The 18,479-nt window shown below is 44.1% G+C and overlaps 1 protein-coding gene across 5 annotated transcripts in view; it reads right to left on the reverse strand.

Annotated features, from left to right (window-relative positions):
• Positions 1-3,710: 3,710 nt before the first annotated feature.
• The window catches only part of LOC146206682 (M-phase inducer phosphatase 3-like), a 215,797-nt gene continuing 201,028 nt past the window's right edge, over positions 3,711-18,479 (reverse strand). For 3 of the 5 annotated variants that reach the window (XM_084591473.1, XM_084591472.1, XM_084591477.1), the window contains one exon: positions 7,705-8,577. In XM_084591473.1, the coding sequence (XP_084447599.1) occupies positions 8,431-8,577 (147 nt within the window). In that variant the 3' untranslated portion in view covers positions 7,705-8,430. Of the gene's footprint in view, positions 3,820-7,704; positions 8,598-18,479 lie in introns of those variants that run through there. The other 2 variants (XM_084591476.1, XM_084591474.1) reach the window with 2 other exon arrangements.

Raw genomic sequence — 18,479 nt, forward strand, 5'->3', positions numbered from 1 at the left:
AAAAAATGTGGCTAGGAGGTATGGTGTTACAGTTGTGTTCTTGGCCCCTAAAAATTCTCCAGAATTTGTAATATTAAGGAAAATTTAGGGGGAACTTGGGCTCACTAAAGTGCTTCAAGGCGGAAGCCGTAATAAGAGACCGGTGCCTTTTGGCAGTAAGACATAATTACCGGCAACCCAAAGTTCCAATTCTGAAAGCGTAAACTTTGTCTAATTGCCCAATTAGCACAATAATCTAATTAGTGTATTGTAATTCAGTCAATTACCAGTACAAGGCATACTTATCAGTAAACCCTATAGTTTCTGTTCAGCAAGTGCAAACTTCTGCTAATTGCATAATTAGCACTACTATGGTAATTAGCCAGGTAGTGTAATTGACCATCATTTTGCTCAATTGTAAGTACACCTTCGCTTGACGTCATCCAGTTAGAAAACGAATTAACCTAATTAGGTTAACTAACTAAACTCAGTTCCACTTGGAGCATCACTATACCATCCCTTTAATTGGTTGCATGGTTAACTAGCCAAAGTGCAATTGGCCCCCTTTTGAAATTCACGCACTGACGTCACGACCATTTTGACCAATTGAAAAGAGTGACATTTCTCGGACAATTTCTGCTTACAACGATGAGGCCATTAAAGGCTTCCGCCTTAATAAATCGGTGAATATGGCTCGGAAAAACCAGGCATGTAAAGTATCACGAGTATGCATATGTACCAAGCAAAAAGAGCGTTGTGTATCTGATACAGCTGTCTTGTGGTCAGGTTAATGTGGGTCAAACTGGAAGATGTTGCTATGTATGATTACGGGAGCATGGGAGGAGTGTCGATATAAGTAGAGGAACAAACTTGGTTGTGCATTGTAAGGAACGCACTGGTTGCTTTCCATTCATTTTATCTAAGCACATTTTGGCTGTTCATCCATTGGAAATCAACGGGAAATCATTGAAGCTAGACATTTTACGACTAGGCGATGAATTTGTTAGTGAGCCGTCCATCAAGTTTATATAACATGTTTAGTGTTTGCTTCAATAAACTTTAGCTGCGAGCCACTACCTGTTTTGTCCCCTTTCATGTCCTTGTTTTTTCGCATTGCTACTTCAAGATGACAAGAGTTGACTGAAGCAATGTTATACGGCCAAAAAGACATTTCTTGCCATTGCACGGTGATGTTTCTGATAGCACTGAGGAAAGCAACGGTCTGCGCTGACGTCTTTAGAATGGCGAGGCATTGTGATGAACACAGATGAATGAAAATGTTCCCAGCGGCTTGTGAGTGTAGAGATGCAGCGGTTAGCCATGTCAAGAGTTGACGAGTTTTAACAGTTTGTGCAAATGCGGCAGCAGGGAGTTGTAGAGTTACTGAGTGCAGGATGAAACGAGAGCAGAGGATCTGTATGCACCTTGCGTCTGGGGGCTGGCATTGTCCAACTGCCATCTGGATCCAAGGGGACAGCCTCCGTTTCATGGAGCCTCCATGACATGGAGGTTGACATCGCTCTAGTTGGCGAAGTCGGAGGTGACTGAGTCGAGCAAAGAGGCAAGAGAGGCAGTAGTTGGTAGCGTAACATTGGCAGATGCCGTGGCAGCCTTGGGAGCTGCGGCAAGTGAACATCGGAGGTGGAGAAGCTTCCGGGAATGCAGAGCTCGCTGTGCAGGCACACTGCTTCCCAGAAGGCCCGATTTGGGTGCGGCGTTGTCCAAGATTCGCGTGCCGGCGTGGCTCGGAGCGCATAAAGTCACGTCTTACCTCTCTGACGTGGCAGAGACTGTGAGACCTTAGGGACTCTCCAGGTGCTGTGCAGTGAGGTGAAACGTGATGGAAACTCTGTAACAGATGCTGCAAGCTATCAGGAGCAAGTCATTGGGCATATTCGATTTTCCAATTCCGGACTATTTGTCGACAGGCCCCGACTTCTGCTCCGACAGGTTTGGTTTGGTTTATGGGGTTGAACATCCCAAAGCAACCCAGGCTATGAGAGATGCCGCAGTGAAGGGCTCTGGAAATTTATACCAATTGGACTTCTTTAAGGTGCACTAACATCACAAAACACACAAGTGATTTGATCAAAGTGTGTTGCTGGGTGAGTTGGTGGCTGATCATGGTAGAATAAAATAGCGCAGGAGACGAGACAAGGTAGTTGACACAACACGAGCGCCAACAACTGAATGCATTCAAAGTGTGAATGACTTGTTTAATGCCTCCACTAAAACGCAGCTGCAGAAGCCGGGATTCAATCCCGCATCCTTGGGCACAATAATGCAGCGCCTTAACCACTGGCAGCACTGTGGCGGGGCCGCTCCGACAGGTAGTAGCATCGGTAGAGTTACGGTCACAACCTGAATGCCAGAGGATGCCTACAGTAGTGTGTCTAGAATATACAGCCAGTAGATTTTAGGCACAGTATCAGCAGGCTCCCGCCGTTGTCTGCTATAGCAGATGATACAAATCGTTGGTCACCACAATGCAGTTTTTTCGCAGCGATGCCGCAAATACATTTATCTCCAGCAAGCGTGTAGTGCTAAAGATACAACAGAGGCATGAATCAATTGATGCTTTTTGCAAACGGAGTGCGACGTGCCTGAATGTGAAGCGTCTGACAGAGCTTAGCTTGGCAGATCAACTTTGCTTGTCGTTGCTACTCGTGAAGCTGTTCCAAAGTCGAAGTAGCCCAACTCACTGCTCTCGAAAAGACGGAAGCGATTGAAAAAGTATTTGCAAGAAGCGTTACCTGCTCCAGCACATAGCAGTTTGCTTGCGACTCAGGCCTGCGCGCTGAAAAAAATAATAAAACAGGCGAACTTCTGGACAGCATTAGCAAACAATCCATGCTCTGGGCTCTGAAGAGGTCCATGTGTAATGAATTTGAAGACAAGAAAGCGAACATGCAAAATTTAAATGTCTTACAACTGCTTAGAGGACAGCTATGGAGTGTCACAGTAACACACAATTGTGTGCAAGAATACGAAAAGTACGGAATTGCGCACGAAGTCTTATTCAGTGTGACTGATGATACGGTGCTACTTTCCCGGGAGCTGTACTGATGGGCGGAGTTTCTGGATTGCCCAAGAAAAACCACTTGTGTCAGCAAATAAAGCGAGTACAGACCAGCACTGAAAATCCAATGCGCCCAATACTCTATGTGTGGCTTGTGGCGAGTTTGCTTCCATTATCTGAAGCCATAGGCATAAAAGCCATGCTTCAAACTGAACTGTGGTGCTGGTTCCGCCGTCTGTTCTCACATCGCACAGGGAGCTCCTTTTCGATTACTTCTTTTGCAGTGGTGTGTGAGGAATGTTTTACTTGCCCGGCAAATGCAAAGACTCTGAGGAAAATATGATGTTTAGTGAGTGGTAGTAACAAAGTGGCGGTGAAACGTTTCACAAAAATAAATGACTCATATTAATCTAGCTCACACCTGCACATGCATGCACGCACGTCTGTGTCACCACCTACTGGCATATGACTTGGTAGGTCTGTTAGAGAGTAGGTGCTTCTACTTCCAGCTTGACCACAACCCTGTATGCGTTAAGACAGTGCTGTCCACCTTCTTGGGCTGACTGTCAAGAGTGTGTGGGGAGTGTGTTGGCACGTGTGGGGTGCCAAGAAATAGTTTGTCCAGCATGAGCCTGGGGGCAGTCAGCGATGACGGGCTATGGCAGGCCATTTCCGACGAATGCACTCGGCTAAGTGAGACAGAGGGATTTGTAGAAGCTTTAAATGATTCTGCCTTGCAGGATGAAAGCTGCCATTGATGTAGGCAGTTTATTGACTGCTGACGATGCACATGTCGATCAGGTTTGAGGAGAATGATTGATCTGCGCCAACAAACACGGATGCACAAGTGAGAACATAGCTTGGCAACATTAACATTTGTGAGCTGAGAGAAGCAACAAGTAACACTAGCGGAACAACATACAAATGTCTCTGAACCATGGTGAAAGTGGCCTCCAGAATACCATCTTGTGTCCGAATGCACAGAACCTCATGTGTAAGAATGCGGTGTCGAGAAATATGCTGCTTTATTTCTATTAACTGTTTCATCACTATTCTGCTACACCTGGTAAGGATGCACATATTTTACTTTCACGCAATTGCCACTGCCACTCATCTCTCCGCAAAATGCCTGGAGGGCACCTAGAGTTTGCCAACTGGTAACGACACAGTGCTACGTTCACCGAGGAACGTGGCTCGCTGGTTAGCCATCTTGGTCTCATTCGAAAGAGCCGCCTTTCGTTTTCAAATTGCCGCCTCTGCTGTCTACATTCGCCCATTGGTCGCATAAAAAAATAGCAAAAAAAAAAAAAAACGTGGCATTTGCAATCCCATTGGCTTTCGGGGTGCACGTGACGATAAGGCGTCACCGCATTGGTGGAGCTGGCTGACGGCGTCTGCTCGGCGCGCCCGAGCCGTGGGGAGACGGCGGAGACGTGACGCCGGCCGCGCTTGGTTCCGAACCGCAAGGTGCGTTCACGGCAAGAATTCGTGAAAAAAGTGAAAAAAAAAAAAATAGTTGATGAATCATCTCAAGTGATGCCCTGCCCCGACTGTGCGCGCTCAAGCCGACGAACGTCGTGCGCCGAACGATCGTGTGTACGAGCCTGAAGTAGGCCTAGCGCGTTCCCCAGCACGGGACTGCTACTGCCAGCGGTCGCACCCGCCGCGACGGTGATATCGCAGGCCGCAGATGAGCAGAAAGATAAGTTCAAAACAGAAAAAAAAAAAAACTTGAACTCGCGCCAACTCAACTCCAGCAACGAAGCGGTAGATGGATTGTTTTCGTGACGATGACGGCAGCGCGGCGGACAGTCGGCTTCGCGAGGCGGAGTTCACGATCGTCAGACAACAGTTTGCCGAGATTGGCGAAGCGTAAAACATACGGCGGCGATATTGGCATTTAAAAATGTGGACGGTGATAAGAAATCGCCGTCAAACGTATTCTCCAATGCGTAAACTTCGGGACACGTCTTCGTAGAGCTCGCCGCGCGTTTGCGCCGATCGGACCTCGTTCATAGTCCTTAGTGAATGCACTTGCTTCCAGTGCAATGCAGAGCACTGGGAAGCAGCAAACAGCTCTAAATTACATTTCTTTTCCGCAATAAACGTTCTTCACCGCGGTCTTGATGCGAGGACGTAGCAAAACGACGTACGTTAAAAAAAAAAAAAAAAAAAAGTCTCTAATGCATGTGACTCGCGGTCGAAAAAGTGACAACTGAATGTGCTGCAACTGCAAATTAAAATGAAAGAGGCGACACTTGGACGTTGGAAAGCAAAGAGACTACATTCCTGGAGGTTTCTAGCCATTTTAAAATGTAAATGTGTGCATTGCACCAGTGAATGTCTGTTAAATAATCCAGTTTCTTTTTTGCTCTTTTCTCAAAACATGCATTGTCGACCACTTGCAGTTTTGCGGCCTTAATATCTCGGCACCTATTGCAGATAGAGTAATAATTTCTTTTTCAGCATGAAGCCAAATATGTGGAGCACACAATGTTGCAAGTAGATTTTTTAATTTCTTGTTCAGAATTTTTAAAATGGCTTTGTTTTGTGATCATTATATGCTATATTTTGAACTTTGTTATGCAATAAAACAAGAAATAATTGCTCAATCAAAAACCTGCTTGCAACATTGTGTTCCTCATTCTTTCTATGTGTCCAGCAATGTGTTCATCTGAAAGTTTTTCTTCAGTGGTCATTTTGTAATTGTTACTGTAAGAAGTAGACTAATTGGTGCAATTATCTCATGAAATAATTGGATCACAAAAGAAATAATTGCAGTTTTGGAATCTGCACAAAAAACTACGCAAACCCACCAAGTTGCATCAATTTTGGTTGGTAAATAAGGAAAATAGTTTTAAGACCAGTGTCCCCCCTTAATACGACGAATGACTGAATGTGTAGCTTGGACTGCCATCAGCGCTACGAAGCGACAGTCATCGGTGCGAGGTAATGCTCTGGATATGTTTACGGTGGCTGACAATAGGTGGTGCGCAGCTCGCTTTGACTGCTTTTTTCCTTGTGCCTGATCGCAGGGTGTACAGCGCGCTCGTCACAGGGGCATTTCTTGCTCGCCGATGCGGCCGTTACGGTCCTGGCAACACTCTTTGCAGTTCTCTTATCGCAGGAACCAAACATTGTGCGCAAAGCTGCCACAACTCACACCTCTTGCAAGTTTGATTCAAATGCTGCCGATGTAACGAAATGTTTTTGGCTCTGTGATGCCCTTCCAGTAAAGCCCTTATATGGAAAAACTTCGGACACTAGTAAAAAAAGAGATCTTATGTACAAAACGTTTTTACAAAACTAAGATTCATCTTTTATGTTATTAATATATTTTATTATGTTTGTTAAGATCGCGTTTTTGAGCTTTTCTCTATGAATTATTAACACATTTACATGCATGCACGCTTTTTCTCTCAAAGAAAATAGTCCGGCTTTTCAACATGGGAAGGAAAAGGGTAGGAATTTTTGTCACTGGCTAGATGAAGAAGAAAACAAAAAAGAAAGCGAAAAGCACTTCATAAAAATCAATCTAGAAGCTAGTTTCTCAACCACGAGCACTCTTCACTGCCTCCATGCGCTCCGGCGGTCATTGATAAAGCGTGTCCACCAGCTCTGTCTGCCTACCGAAGCTGCCATTCCTCTTGAATAGCAACCCAGAGCAGGTCCAAAGTGGTGGAGCAGCAGCCTAAACGCCTCGAGAGCCTTGTTTTCACCATACCCAAAACATTTCCAAGATGTTGAGGTCTGGGACACGGTTTGGCCACTGCACATGCATTACGACATTGTTGTCCAGGAAGGCTTGCACTTGAGCCTTGTGTATTGGAAAGCGATCGTGATGAAACCAGAAGAATCCTCCCAGGAACGGCCCATCAAACACACAGGGCATTAAAACATACTCCAGCATCCTGCCTTGACTTCTGTGGATGGGTCTTAAGCCTTGGTAGCTCACAGCACCCCAGACGTTCACTGATGTGCGCCTTGCTCGACCGCACGTCGAGACATGCTGTTCTTCGTAATTGAAAAAAAAAAAAAAGAGGGCGATCATTTTTTTCGATCAATTGGTATAGAAAGACTCTTCAAAAGCATTCCAGTAGTTTTCAGGACACCAAACTCTCTGGTGCTGGTCCCATTGTGTGTAGAGTGTTGATTCATTGCTGAGCGTGACGTAGCACCAGTCTTCTGACATCCATTCTTCGTGGGTCTCTGCGAACTCCAGCCGCTGGCGGTGGTGCGGCGAGTCAATTGGCGGCTTCGTTGTAGCTTCCCGGCTTTGAATTCCAGCATCATGGAACCTTCTGCGCATGGTTTCCTCACTGACATGTAGGCCGAGCTCCTCGCAGATTTCTCTCACTGTGAGGAATGGATCATCAGCTGAAGCCGCGACAATCAGGTCTTTTTCGGGCGTTGTTGTGTGCTCCGGAGCTCCACGCGGGTGTTCTTTCAATCTCCCTTTGTCCCTTAACATCTGAATGCGGTTGACCGTAGCCATTTGCTTGAGCTATGTAGTTGCTGGCCCTACTGTGATCCCCACCACAGAGGCCTGCTACAGTACTACACCATGATGATGTGGGAAAGAGGAATTATAAGTACGGATCGAGACCTCACTTGAGAGGGCACGTAAGTGCAGTCTAGCTGCTGAATTCAATCAGCCATTTTAGAGATAGCCTATTTTCTCACTGTAGGTTAAATTACACACCAACCATGAGAAAACTGTTTATTGGCACACAAAAAAATAAATTGTGTCCACATATGAATCATCTTGGAGCAATGCAACATGAATTTTTATGAACTCCACTATTTTCTTCAACCCACAAAATGTAAATGGTAAGAGCTTACTTGAAAACTTATGAAAAAGTCGTCATGCTATACTTCAAGGTCATTATAAACATACAAAAGTAGTTGTAAACCTTAATCATATTCACAAGCTTTGTGCTGTGAATTTTAAAAACTCTCCAAGCAATAAATACATACCAGCCCTGAGTAGAGACCAAGAATGCTACATGCCTAATATTAAAAACGAAGAGATACCTCTGTACTTATTCGACTTGCACCGTCAAAGCAGCTCTTGATACACACAATAATATCCTGCAAGCCAGCAAGTGACAAATATGAGAACAAGTAAAAACTTGACAGCCACAATCAGCATGTGAGAGACTCCCGCAGAAACAAGGCATGCTACTGAAACATCCATCCTCATAAACAAAAACAGCTAAATTACTGTCCGCATTAAATAAAAATGGTCACTGTAAAAGAACCCAATACCATGCATGGGCACATAAAATGCAATGAGGCATAACTGCCACACAATTGACACACAGCTCTGACATCTACATGACAAAATTGTAGAGCACATTCACTGTTGGCTGGGGCCGTGCACTTGAGTACTGCAGAGCACAGCTGTCTACAACTCAAAAGTAGCAATGAGCCTAAAACTTCTTAATGGAGCGAATCTGCAGGGCACCACGAGACTTGGAAGATGCTGCTTCTGTTTTGGTCATGCTACGATACCACCGTAGGTCAGCCTCGTGCCCTTTGTGTCGCATGGGTATGTAGCCTTGTGGAGTGCACAAGTCCTGCACACAGATTTTCCAGACTGATCACGGCATTTGCAGGGCAGAGAGAGAATGCACGGAAAAAGCAACATCGTGTCAAACATGCAAGAGAAATAGAATGTGCACTGAGCGCGAGATGTAAAGCCATCTCCTTAGTCACAGAAACTGGCCTGAAAGTGTGTACTCTGCAGAAAATTGCAAACTCCACAGTTATGAAGCTCATATTTCAAATGCAAACATTTTACCTCATCGATTACTACAACCCTCATCCGCACTCTTAAATTGATCACTGTACTACAACACTGATTTTCTACAGTTATGATTCAAGAATGTGACCAACTAGCCCAAAAGCTCATTTTACTCAGAAATATAAGTATGGAACACTCATGTGTGGCTAAAAAAGCATATCTAGTACACCTCTTAGATGTACCTTACCTTCACAAGTACAGCCGCGCCCACTTATAACAACTGCTCACTTGTTACGAAAGAGGGTGCAGTTACCGTCAAACTATTGTTACGCACTCGGTACGTAACAGGGGTGTTTATTTTTATTCAAGGCACTGAGAGTCCTCAAGGCACGCCAGCTTCTGCTTCCTCTTCTACACACTCCAGCTTCTCCTTTTTCATGAAGCCCCAAAGCACATGACAATATGTATTAGGGCTGGAACTGCATCTCAGGTAGAATGAACTGCGGGCACACTACTCGCTCATAACGAACGAAGAGACTTGCAGCTGCAGTCAAGAGATGAGCGATTCTCGCCAATGCAGAGACCGAAGAGCATCTCCGAGATGCTTTACTTACACCCCCCCAGCACCCCTCTCATTCCCGATGAAGGTGTCAACCCTCCCATAAACAGCCTACAAGGCCAATCAGAGTGAGCATACACACCAGTTGGGTAAAATGCTTGATTTGGAAGGAAAAGAGTGAATTAGGTGAAGTGTAGTGTTAAAGGAAAACTGCTGCACACAGCTGGTGATCCACCAGCACCGATTTGAGGACCAGTCATGAGGTATGCCCTGCTGGTCCACCAGGCTTGGTGTTGTTTTGCCAGAAGAGTCAGATCTGTGCCAACTGTGCTGCTACCGCAAGGAGGCAGACATCCTGCACACAATCTAATGTGGTAGCTTCGCCACTACATCCTTGTCGACAATCAAACCAATAGATGCGATAAGAAACCTCAATCGCTATTGGCATTATCACGCTGGTAAGCGGCTTGCCTCCAAAAGGTGTCCCGGCTGGGACCACACCACATGCTGTAGAGCTTAGACAGTGCCTTGATAGTGTCTGCTTTGAAGAAGGTATCCAAAGAAACAAACAAACAAACAAACAAACAAACAAAAAAAAAAGTTAAACTTTTCTTTTTTTTTTTTTCATCGTTGAACTGGAGCAAGACTAGTTACCACGAACTTCGAATACAATGCCCAGAATCTGTATGACCAAGTTGTTATACATGGGCTCGACTGTAATGACATTCCCTGGTGTATATTACACACCACTAAAGAGACCACCTGGACTACAGTCAACTACAGCTGCAATGCAATTACGACATTCTTATTCTGAAAATTTGAAAGCATTAAACATTACGGGGATGCTTAAGCTTCACCTTAAGAGTAGACATGACAGTGCCTTTTACACCGCCTGTTCATTCCGGGAATTTTGCTTGTAATGACACAGCTGTTCATTACCAAACAGTTGTATGGCAAAGCATACACTAGGTACACCTTTTATACTGCTTGCGCGCCATCTGTACTGCGGCAGTGCGGTACGATTATGAGTTTTTCCATGACAGTCTTTTCTGTGACACAGGGCCCTTACGCTACCACATAAAATTAGGCAGCCAAAATGATGGAGGAAGTCAGTACCTTTGTCCACATTCTGAAGTTTCATGCGACTATTCGCCCGCACATCTTTTACATAGTCGACAGGTGATGATTGCTCTTTTAAGCTCGGCTTTCAAAGGCAGTGCCATCCCCATGTACTAGATAAGTGCATAGGATGAAACAAAGTTCAGATGCGAAAATGAGCTGTCATGGTAGCCAGAATATGACATTTTTTCCATAAAGCTGAGAATGTGGAGCCTTGGGGGTCTGAATGGGCCTTTAATTAAAATATTGCAGTAATGCTGCACAATGCAATGTTACGTGACTTAATCCAACAGTACTTCTGTGTCGAAACGTCCCTGTACTCTGTTGCGCAAGTTGTTTGCAGTACTGTGAAAGATAAAGGTAGCCTGGGCTAATCAGAATGGCATGGACTATGTAATTGTGTTGCTACACGCCTGTTGCCTCCATCAATTCGTGACGGGAGCAATATGCACGTAGAAACCCAATTATGTAGTGCATGCCACCCCAATTGTCCCAGTGGCTGTCAGTGGCAACCTGACAGCTCCAGCAGTGCTGTGCGCACCACTGTGAAGAAGCTCTGTATGTCCAAATAATGGCGTATAAAAACAGACCGGCTTCCCAAATGCAGCACTGGAAGACCGAATGGCGGCATCGTTGAATTTTGCTTATTCATTGCTAAAAGTAAGTTTGAGCTCCATTTTTTCTTCTTATATCATGCTCTGAATTAGGCGCTTGTTCCAGTTTTAAGTGCACAAAAGGCAAGTTTCTAGGCATCTTTTTCGATGCACTTGAGTGAACGTATATGACATTAGATAAAGGCGCCGTATGCTCATTCCTTGCAAGTATGTAGCAGATTACACTGCTTATTTATTTTTAACTGCACAGTGAGAAGGCCCAAATTGTGTGCCTTTGGCAAAATTCAAACTGTGTAGCAATATTTCATAGGAAGTGTCAAATAGTACAATGAAGAAAGGCACCTGTCCTATTGCCTGACTGTTTTCCTCTAAGCCTACTTTTAGAGCAAGTGCAAATGGTTCTTCCAGCTGCTTGGACAGGCATGCTTATTTATATATGTACTAACTTCGGGTTTGTTGTTTTGCATAACTGGTTTCAATGTTGGACATTAGTTCTGAGAAAGAGCAATCGGTCCGAACATGAATCCAAGTGTGCTGCACAATGCCTGCGGTGATGATGCCATTATTTTGAACGTCATTTTAAACATACTATACTGTAGTATTTGGTCACCTTTCTAGCAACACAGAAATTTGAGCTACTAGTTGGTTGGACAACCCTGCAGTGGCCACAGGATTGGAGGAGGTCAGTTTACATCCCCATTCCAAAGAAAGGCAGTGCCAAAGATTGTTCCCACTACCGCACGATCGCACCTATTTCGCATGATAGCAAGGTGATGTTGAAAATCCTCCAAGGTAGGCTGCAGCAGTATGTGGATCGGGAGCTTCCGGACGTGCAAGCTGGGTTTCGCAAGGGCAGAGGAACTAGAGACCAAATTGCCAACCTTCGCTGGATCATAGAAAAAGCAAGGGAGTTCCAGAAACCCATCTACTTCTGCTTTATTGATTATGCGAAAGCGTTTGACTGCATAGATCACAGTAGATTGTGGCAAGCTCTCCAAGAGATGGGAGTTCCAATTCACCTCATCTGTCTCCTCAGGAACCTGTTCGAAGGGCAAGAGGCCAGTCAGAACGGGGCATGGCCTTACTGATTGGTTTCCGATTGAGGAAGGAGTGAGACAAGGCTGCATACTGTCGCCCTGCCTATTTAACCTATATGCAGAGTGCATCATGAGGAAGGCCGGTCTGGACGAGTCTTCAGCTAGAGTGAAGATTGCTGGAAAACGTATCAACAACCTTAGATATGTGGATGATACCACTTTAATGGCAGAAAGTGAAGTGGAACTCAAGAGACTTCTGATGCGCGTACAAGAAGAGAGTGAGAAGTTCGGGCTTAAACTGAACATTAAAAAGACAAAGATCATGGCGTCTTGCCCTATCAAGTCCTGGAGCATCAATGGACAAGAAGTGGAAGCTGTGACAGATTTTCTGTTCTTGGGCTCCAAGATTACCTCGGAAGGAGACTGCAGCCATGAAATTAGGAGACGCCTGCTTCTGGGAAAGAGAGCAATGGTTAGCCTTGACCGCCTAGTAAAGAGCAGAGACATTAGTCTGCCAACCAAGATCCGTATAACTCGTGCTATGGTCTTTCCAGTTGTGATGTATGGATGCGAGAGTTGGACTGTGAAAAAGGCTGACCGCTGAAGAATTGACGCGTTTGAATTGTGGTGCTGGCGAAGACTATTGAGAGTTCCTTGGACTGCCAGAAGATCAAATCAGTCGATATTGTCAACCATAAACCCTGACTGCTCATTGGAGGGTCAAATTCTAAAGTTAAAGCTCAGCTACTTTGGTCATCTGATGAGAAGAGAGGAATCGCTGGAGAAAGATTTGATGTTGGGAAAGGTTGAGGGTCGCCGGAGAAGGGGTAGGCAGCGAACGCGATGGTTAGATGGCATCCTCGAGGCACTGCAGATGAAGTTATGTGATGTTAGGAAGATAGTGAGAGACCGGAAAGCGTGGCGTGACATGGTCCATAGGGTCACGAAGAGTCGGACACGACTGAACGACTGAACTGAACTGAGTTGGTTCATCTTCGATATTTTACCGGCCCTGTGACAGGGGACGAGGAGCAAGAAGAGACGACAAGACAAGCGCTCGGACTAACAACTGAAGGTTTAATGAAACATACAAGGAAATATATTCTCACATGACAACCAGAAGCACATGCGCTATCCCTTCCCACCAAAAAAACAAAACATACAGCTGTGGATCCAAATATGACAGTTCACAATCATTGATGATTACTGATGGTCTGCTAACGCACGTGTCACTATTTTTAAGGATGGGATAAGCTTCACTGAGTTCCCTGGTCAATTTGTTTTGATTCCTGAAAATAATCTTAGCTTTATCAAGGATCAGAGTGTATGCTTTTTTCTACACCTTCGACGAATCGGGATCATTAAGATTACAATCTCTGTAATGTAGTGCTAAGTACAATCTCTGTATTGTAGTGCTAAGTTGGATGAGAGAACTCCTTTCAAAGACGTTTTATGCTGGCACAGGCGCGTATTGATGCATGCCAGAAGGAGTAGTCTATGATATTCCCTTTACATGCGGGAAGAGGTATATAGGGCAAACAGGGAAATGCATCAATACGTGCCTGCGCCAGCATAAACCGTCTTTGAAAGGAGTTCCCTCATCCAACTTAGCACTACATTACAGAGATTGTAATCTTAATGATCCTGATTCGTCGAAGGTGTCGAAAAAAGCATGCGCTCCGATCCTTGATAAAGCTAAGATTATTTTCAGGAATTGAAATAAGTTGACCAGAGAACTCAGTGAAGCTTATCACATCCATAAACATAGTGACATGTGCGTTAGTACACCATCAGTAATCATCAATGATAGTGAACTGTCATATTTGGATCCATAGCTGTATGTTTTGTGTTTTTGGTGGGAAGGGATAGCGCATGCACTTCTGGTTGTCATGTGAGAATATATTTCCTTGTATGTTTCACTAAACCTTCAGTTGATAGTCAGAGTGCTTGTCATCTCTTTTTGTTCCTCATCCCGTCACAGCGCTGGTAAAATATCGAAGGTCACCTTTCAGAACAGTACCTCAAAATGCAATTTTGTTTTGTCTGTTCACGAGCTTATACATCTTCAATACATCGTCCTAGTGGTGGTGCGTCTGTTCATCTGTCCAGTGCCTTTCAGTCCTTTGTTTTTCTTCAATATTTGCAGGCAAAAGTAAAGAGACAACAAATGGCATGATGGTCAGATTGACAATGGTGTTCACCACCGGATTCAGCTGCATTTGCTACCAACTCTCCACAAAGCGGCGTTGATGAAAATGCGTCACAGGAAAAATTTGTTGATTACATGCACCATATTACATGCCATAAATTTGCCAACACAATTCACTGACCTGCTGCTTCTTTCTATTTCGCGTAATGCAGGCATGCATGATGACCAACGTGGACAATTTTTTCGTGGAATTTATGTTCCTTTCCACAACATCCAATGGCAGCGAAAGTTTCTAGGTATTCCACTGCAAAGTCCACTGAAGAACACGGAACCTCACATGATGCTGAGTTCCGCAACAGAAGCATGGACCCTGTGCAGAAACAGCCATACTTTGGTGGTTTCAAAGCACTATGGGGCGATGAGAAAAAGCTACATTCTTTCACTGCCGTGTCTTTTCTGGTTGCTCCTGGAATGCAAAGTCTGAAAGAACTCTTTGTTCACGATTTTATTTTTATGAAGTTAAAGCATGGTCTTCCCATTTCGTTTCTGGCTTCACTGTTTTATAAGCACAGCACAACAGTGTCCAGGGTATTCAAATTTGTTTTTGTGAATATAAAAAGAGCTAAAGATTGGATCTATTGGCCATCATAATTAGCAGTGCAGCGCACAGCTGCTGAGCTTCAGAAAGCAATACAATATGCATAAGGCTATCATAGACTGCACCATGATGAATCTGTGCTTCTCCTATTAGAAGGGTAGATATAAGTATTTATTTTGCATCGCACCGACAAGCACAGAGAGGCGGGAGCTTGCTGCACAACACACCGAGCTGCTACTTCAGCCCAGTCATATGACTCTCTTATGTTGTCCACATGGCCTGCTTCAAAAAGCTTTGTTCCATTGCTTACGTTTGCTCCTCAAAACAACTTCCCAGCCCCAGTAAGTTCCAAATCCCGCCTGCATAATCAGTAGCATGCCACCAGCAGATGCCATTTCTTCGAAGACGTGGAGGGAGCCATCCTAACAGGGATGAGGAACTGCCGTGCGGGGTGTGGAACATAGCATTGATGGTGGCAGCGCCTGCAGATGCAGAGTGCCTATAGCTTGTGTACTTCAATTTTCTACTTTGAATTTACCTCATACTATATCACCAGCTAGGAGCAGCGTGCATGTGAAATAAGACGAACTTAATTGGTTTAAACCAAATTTAGAAAGTCGTCATCCTACATTGGTTTCCTTTTCTGGGTTAAACCAAGAGGGCCAGCCCGTAGTTACAGCACCAGTGCGCATCATGCAACAGGATTCTATTAGCAAGGGTGCAACAGCTGAAATCGGATTCGTAGCAATTTTTGAAGCAGTAAGATCCAGATTTGGAGAAACTCACAGGATAACAAGAACTGCATAAGTTCAAATTTTGGAGCCGTTAAACAGGGAAGAAACCTTACATTCAGCACAGAAAATGAAGAGGTGAGAATATCGGACCGTATGAATGTGAACTAAAGGAAAGCTAGCAAGGGCCATCTATCACCGGAGCTTAGTATACTTCCTCTGGGGGTCCAGCATGTACCTGTTATTGTAAATAGGCATTTTGTACTGTTATACCTTGGTCACATGAGCAGATTTAATGTCATTCGGCTTCTTTCAGTGCTACACGGTAAAATATAATGTCATTCGCAAATGGTCGCAATTACGATCAGCTATAAAAAAATACTGCACTTAAGGAATATCAGTGAGCATAAAAGGCGTTTGAAGTCTCTGTGTAAAATTTTAAAGTTGATCTTGGCTGTGCTGTAGCACTTTAGCCATAAAAATCCACGCCAAGTATTGAGTCACCCACAAATTCGATAAATGTAAACAAACAATATAGCGGAACACAGCGGGGCGCGCATACACAGTGCAGAGACGCACGGAGACATGCAGAGCACGCAATTGACGTCCAAACTGTGAGACGCTCAGTCACAACTTTAAATAGTTCCGAGATAAACATACAGGGAGATGCAGCCACCAAGGAACACAGAGCCCAAAACGATCGTGAGTCGCTGCCATGACTGGCACTGCTGTGACAGAGAGTAATGCCGTTCCGCGAGAGCCTGCAGTGCAAATAATTTTACACCTAAATTAACAAGTTTTAAAACAAAACTCTAGAAATATTATTTTTAAATTTCACTGTGCGCAGAATATGTTGCTGCGTTACTTGTTTGCTGTGTATCCAGCGTCAAGAGTACACATTCGGTTCGCGATCGAATGCGAATGAGTTCCCTAAACTCATTCGATGAAGAATGTCATTTGAACCTAATGACATTAAATTTTCTCGTGTAGCAGGGGAATAATGACATTGGATGCTAATGTCATTCGATACGAATGAGATTAAATTTGCTCGCGTGACAGGGGTATAAGGCATGCTATCATACTAAAAAAAGAATGTGAGCCATAAAACTGAAGAGGTTAATATTTCGATCTTTGGCAACCAAATTAAAATGAAAAAAAGCTGGACAATGTGCATTTCTTCTTCCTTTTTTTAAAATCTAGTACAGTTTGACAATCTTAATCACAGGATCTTATGTTACTTGCAAGACTTATAAAACAATGTTTTACTGTCCACAAAATCCACAGCTTGTGTTGCATGAGAGCAGCTCCAGAAGAGCCCAATTCGAAGCCATGACTGTAATCGGCCTGTGTCCCAAAACGAGCGCAGTACAAAAACAAAACTGATTCAAAAGCAAACACAGAAAAAAAAAAAGAAGACGAAATGAAAAACAACGATCAAAAGGGCAAATGCCGAAAGCAGATAAGGAAGCGAGTCATTAGCAAACAAAACTGGCGAGTTTGTTTCCAGCCTGCGATTTACGCTTTTTAGGAGCTGGCAATGATTCTGGTTATTAGGTTATGTATATATTTAATGCACAAAGCAGAGTTTATAACATTCACTGTTCCAGCACCCGCAAATGTTAATTTTGGCAGTGTCGGGCTCCACAGCGGTGTTTCTCGACCTGCTGACACCTTAAATAAATTTCACATGTACCTCCTCAAGTTATATTTGCACAAACACGGAAGCTGTATCTGACGCACCTCTTACACTATATGACGGCAGGAAAGTGAGTCTATTTACGAGACAGCATAAAAACAACCTCGCTGTACATGAATGGCCCAATAAAATACCTAAAACTTTGAAGAGCCACATAAAAAACAAGCGATACACCCATTACAAGAATGCAGTGCTTGAAAGACGACCATACTAGTAAAAATACGACCCATTAATTCCTGCACGTCTACTCTGCTGCTTCAACTAAAACCTTGACAAATGATGACATTGACAATTCTGACAGCAGATATGCCCACCCAAATGGACAGCATTAGCTTGCAGCACCTGTCAATTTTATCTGCATCGAACACACTGGTGGCCCAGACGATAAAAATTTGACCAAAACAGTCTTTCAGCGTTGACAAGCACCCATGTACTTTTGCTAAGTTGCATTAGTTGTGTTCAGTGTTATCTCTAGAAAATTTTTAGTGGTCGACATTTGAGGACTGGCGGGGTGGGGAGTGGTGGTATAAACAGATTATTGACAGCACGGCATATGTCTTTCAAAAAAGAAATATACATCACAGATGGTTGTACAGCTTTTCTTTTTGAATAAAGAAAAATCTTATTAATTCGGTCTTCAGGAAAAATGTTCGAATTATCGAATAGTTCTAAATAGCTGCTGAAAACACATCACTGAAACTTTTTCTTTTTTTTAAATGAACACCTGGAATATGGCTGTGTATACATTTGAGATGAAAGCTATGCGATAATTTTCCATGGATTAGTCAAGTGCTTTGTTTTGTACACACTGTCACCAATGTTGAACTATTGTTGCAATATCACAAGTACCACTGTGGCACTTTCCGCAGTGCAATGCAGTAGAAATGGTGTCTCATTACAAACGACCCCTTTGTGTTATGGGGATGCTTCGCCGTAAGGACTGCTACCAGTGTGGAAAAGCATCCTCAAACAGCAGTGGTGCAGCTTACTTGAAAAGCGGAGGAAGCAGGTGGATGCAAGGGAGAAAAATCCGAGCAGGTGCCAGAACAGCCTGACGCAGTCTCAGAATAAAACTAAAAGGCCAGTGATACGCACTGCAGCAGCTGAAACGTTGTGACCGGCCATATCACAGTCGCAGAAAATTGTCCCCGATTACAAAAAACTTGAAGCCCAGGTGGGCGTTCGGCCTGAAAGGTGGGCAGCAAAACCGTTGCAGCCTATCGTGGGGAGAG

This window comes from Amblyomma maculatum, chromosome 1 (assembly GCF_055883805.1).
Source record: "Amblyomma maculatum isolate TAMU_Amacu chromosome 1, ASM5588380v1, whole genome shotgun sequence".
Taxonomy (NCBI): Eukaryota; Metazoa; Arthropoda; class Arachnida; order Ixodida; family Ixodidae; genus Amblyomma; species Amblyomma maculatum.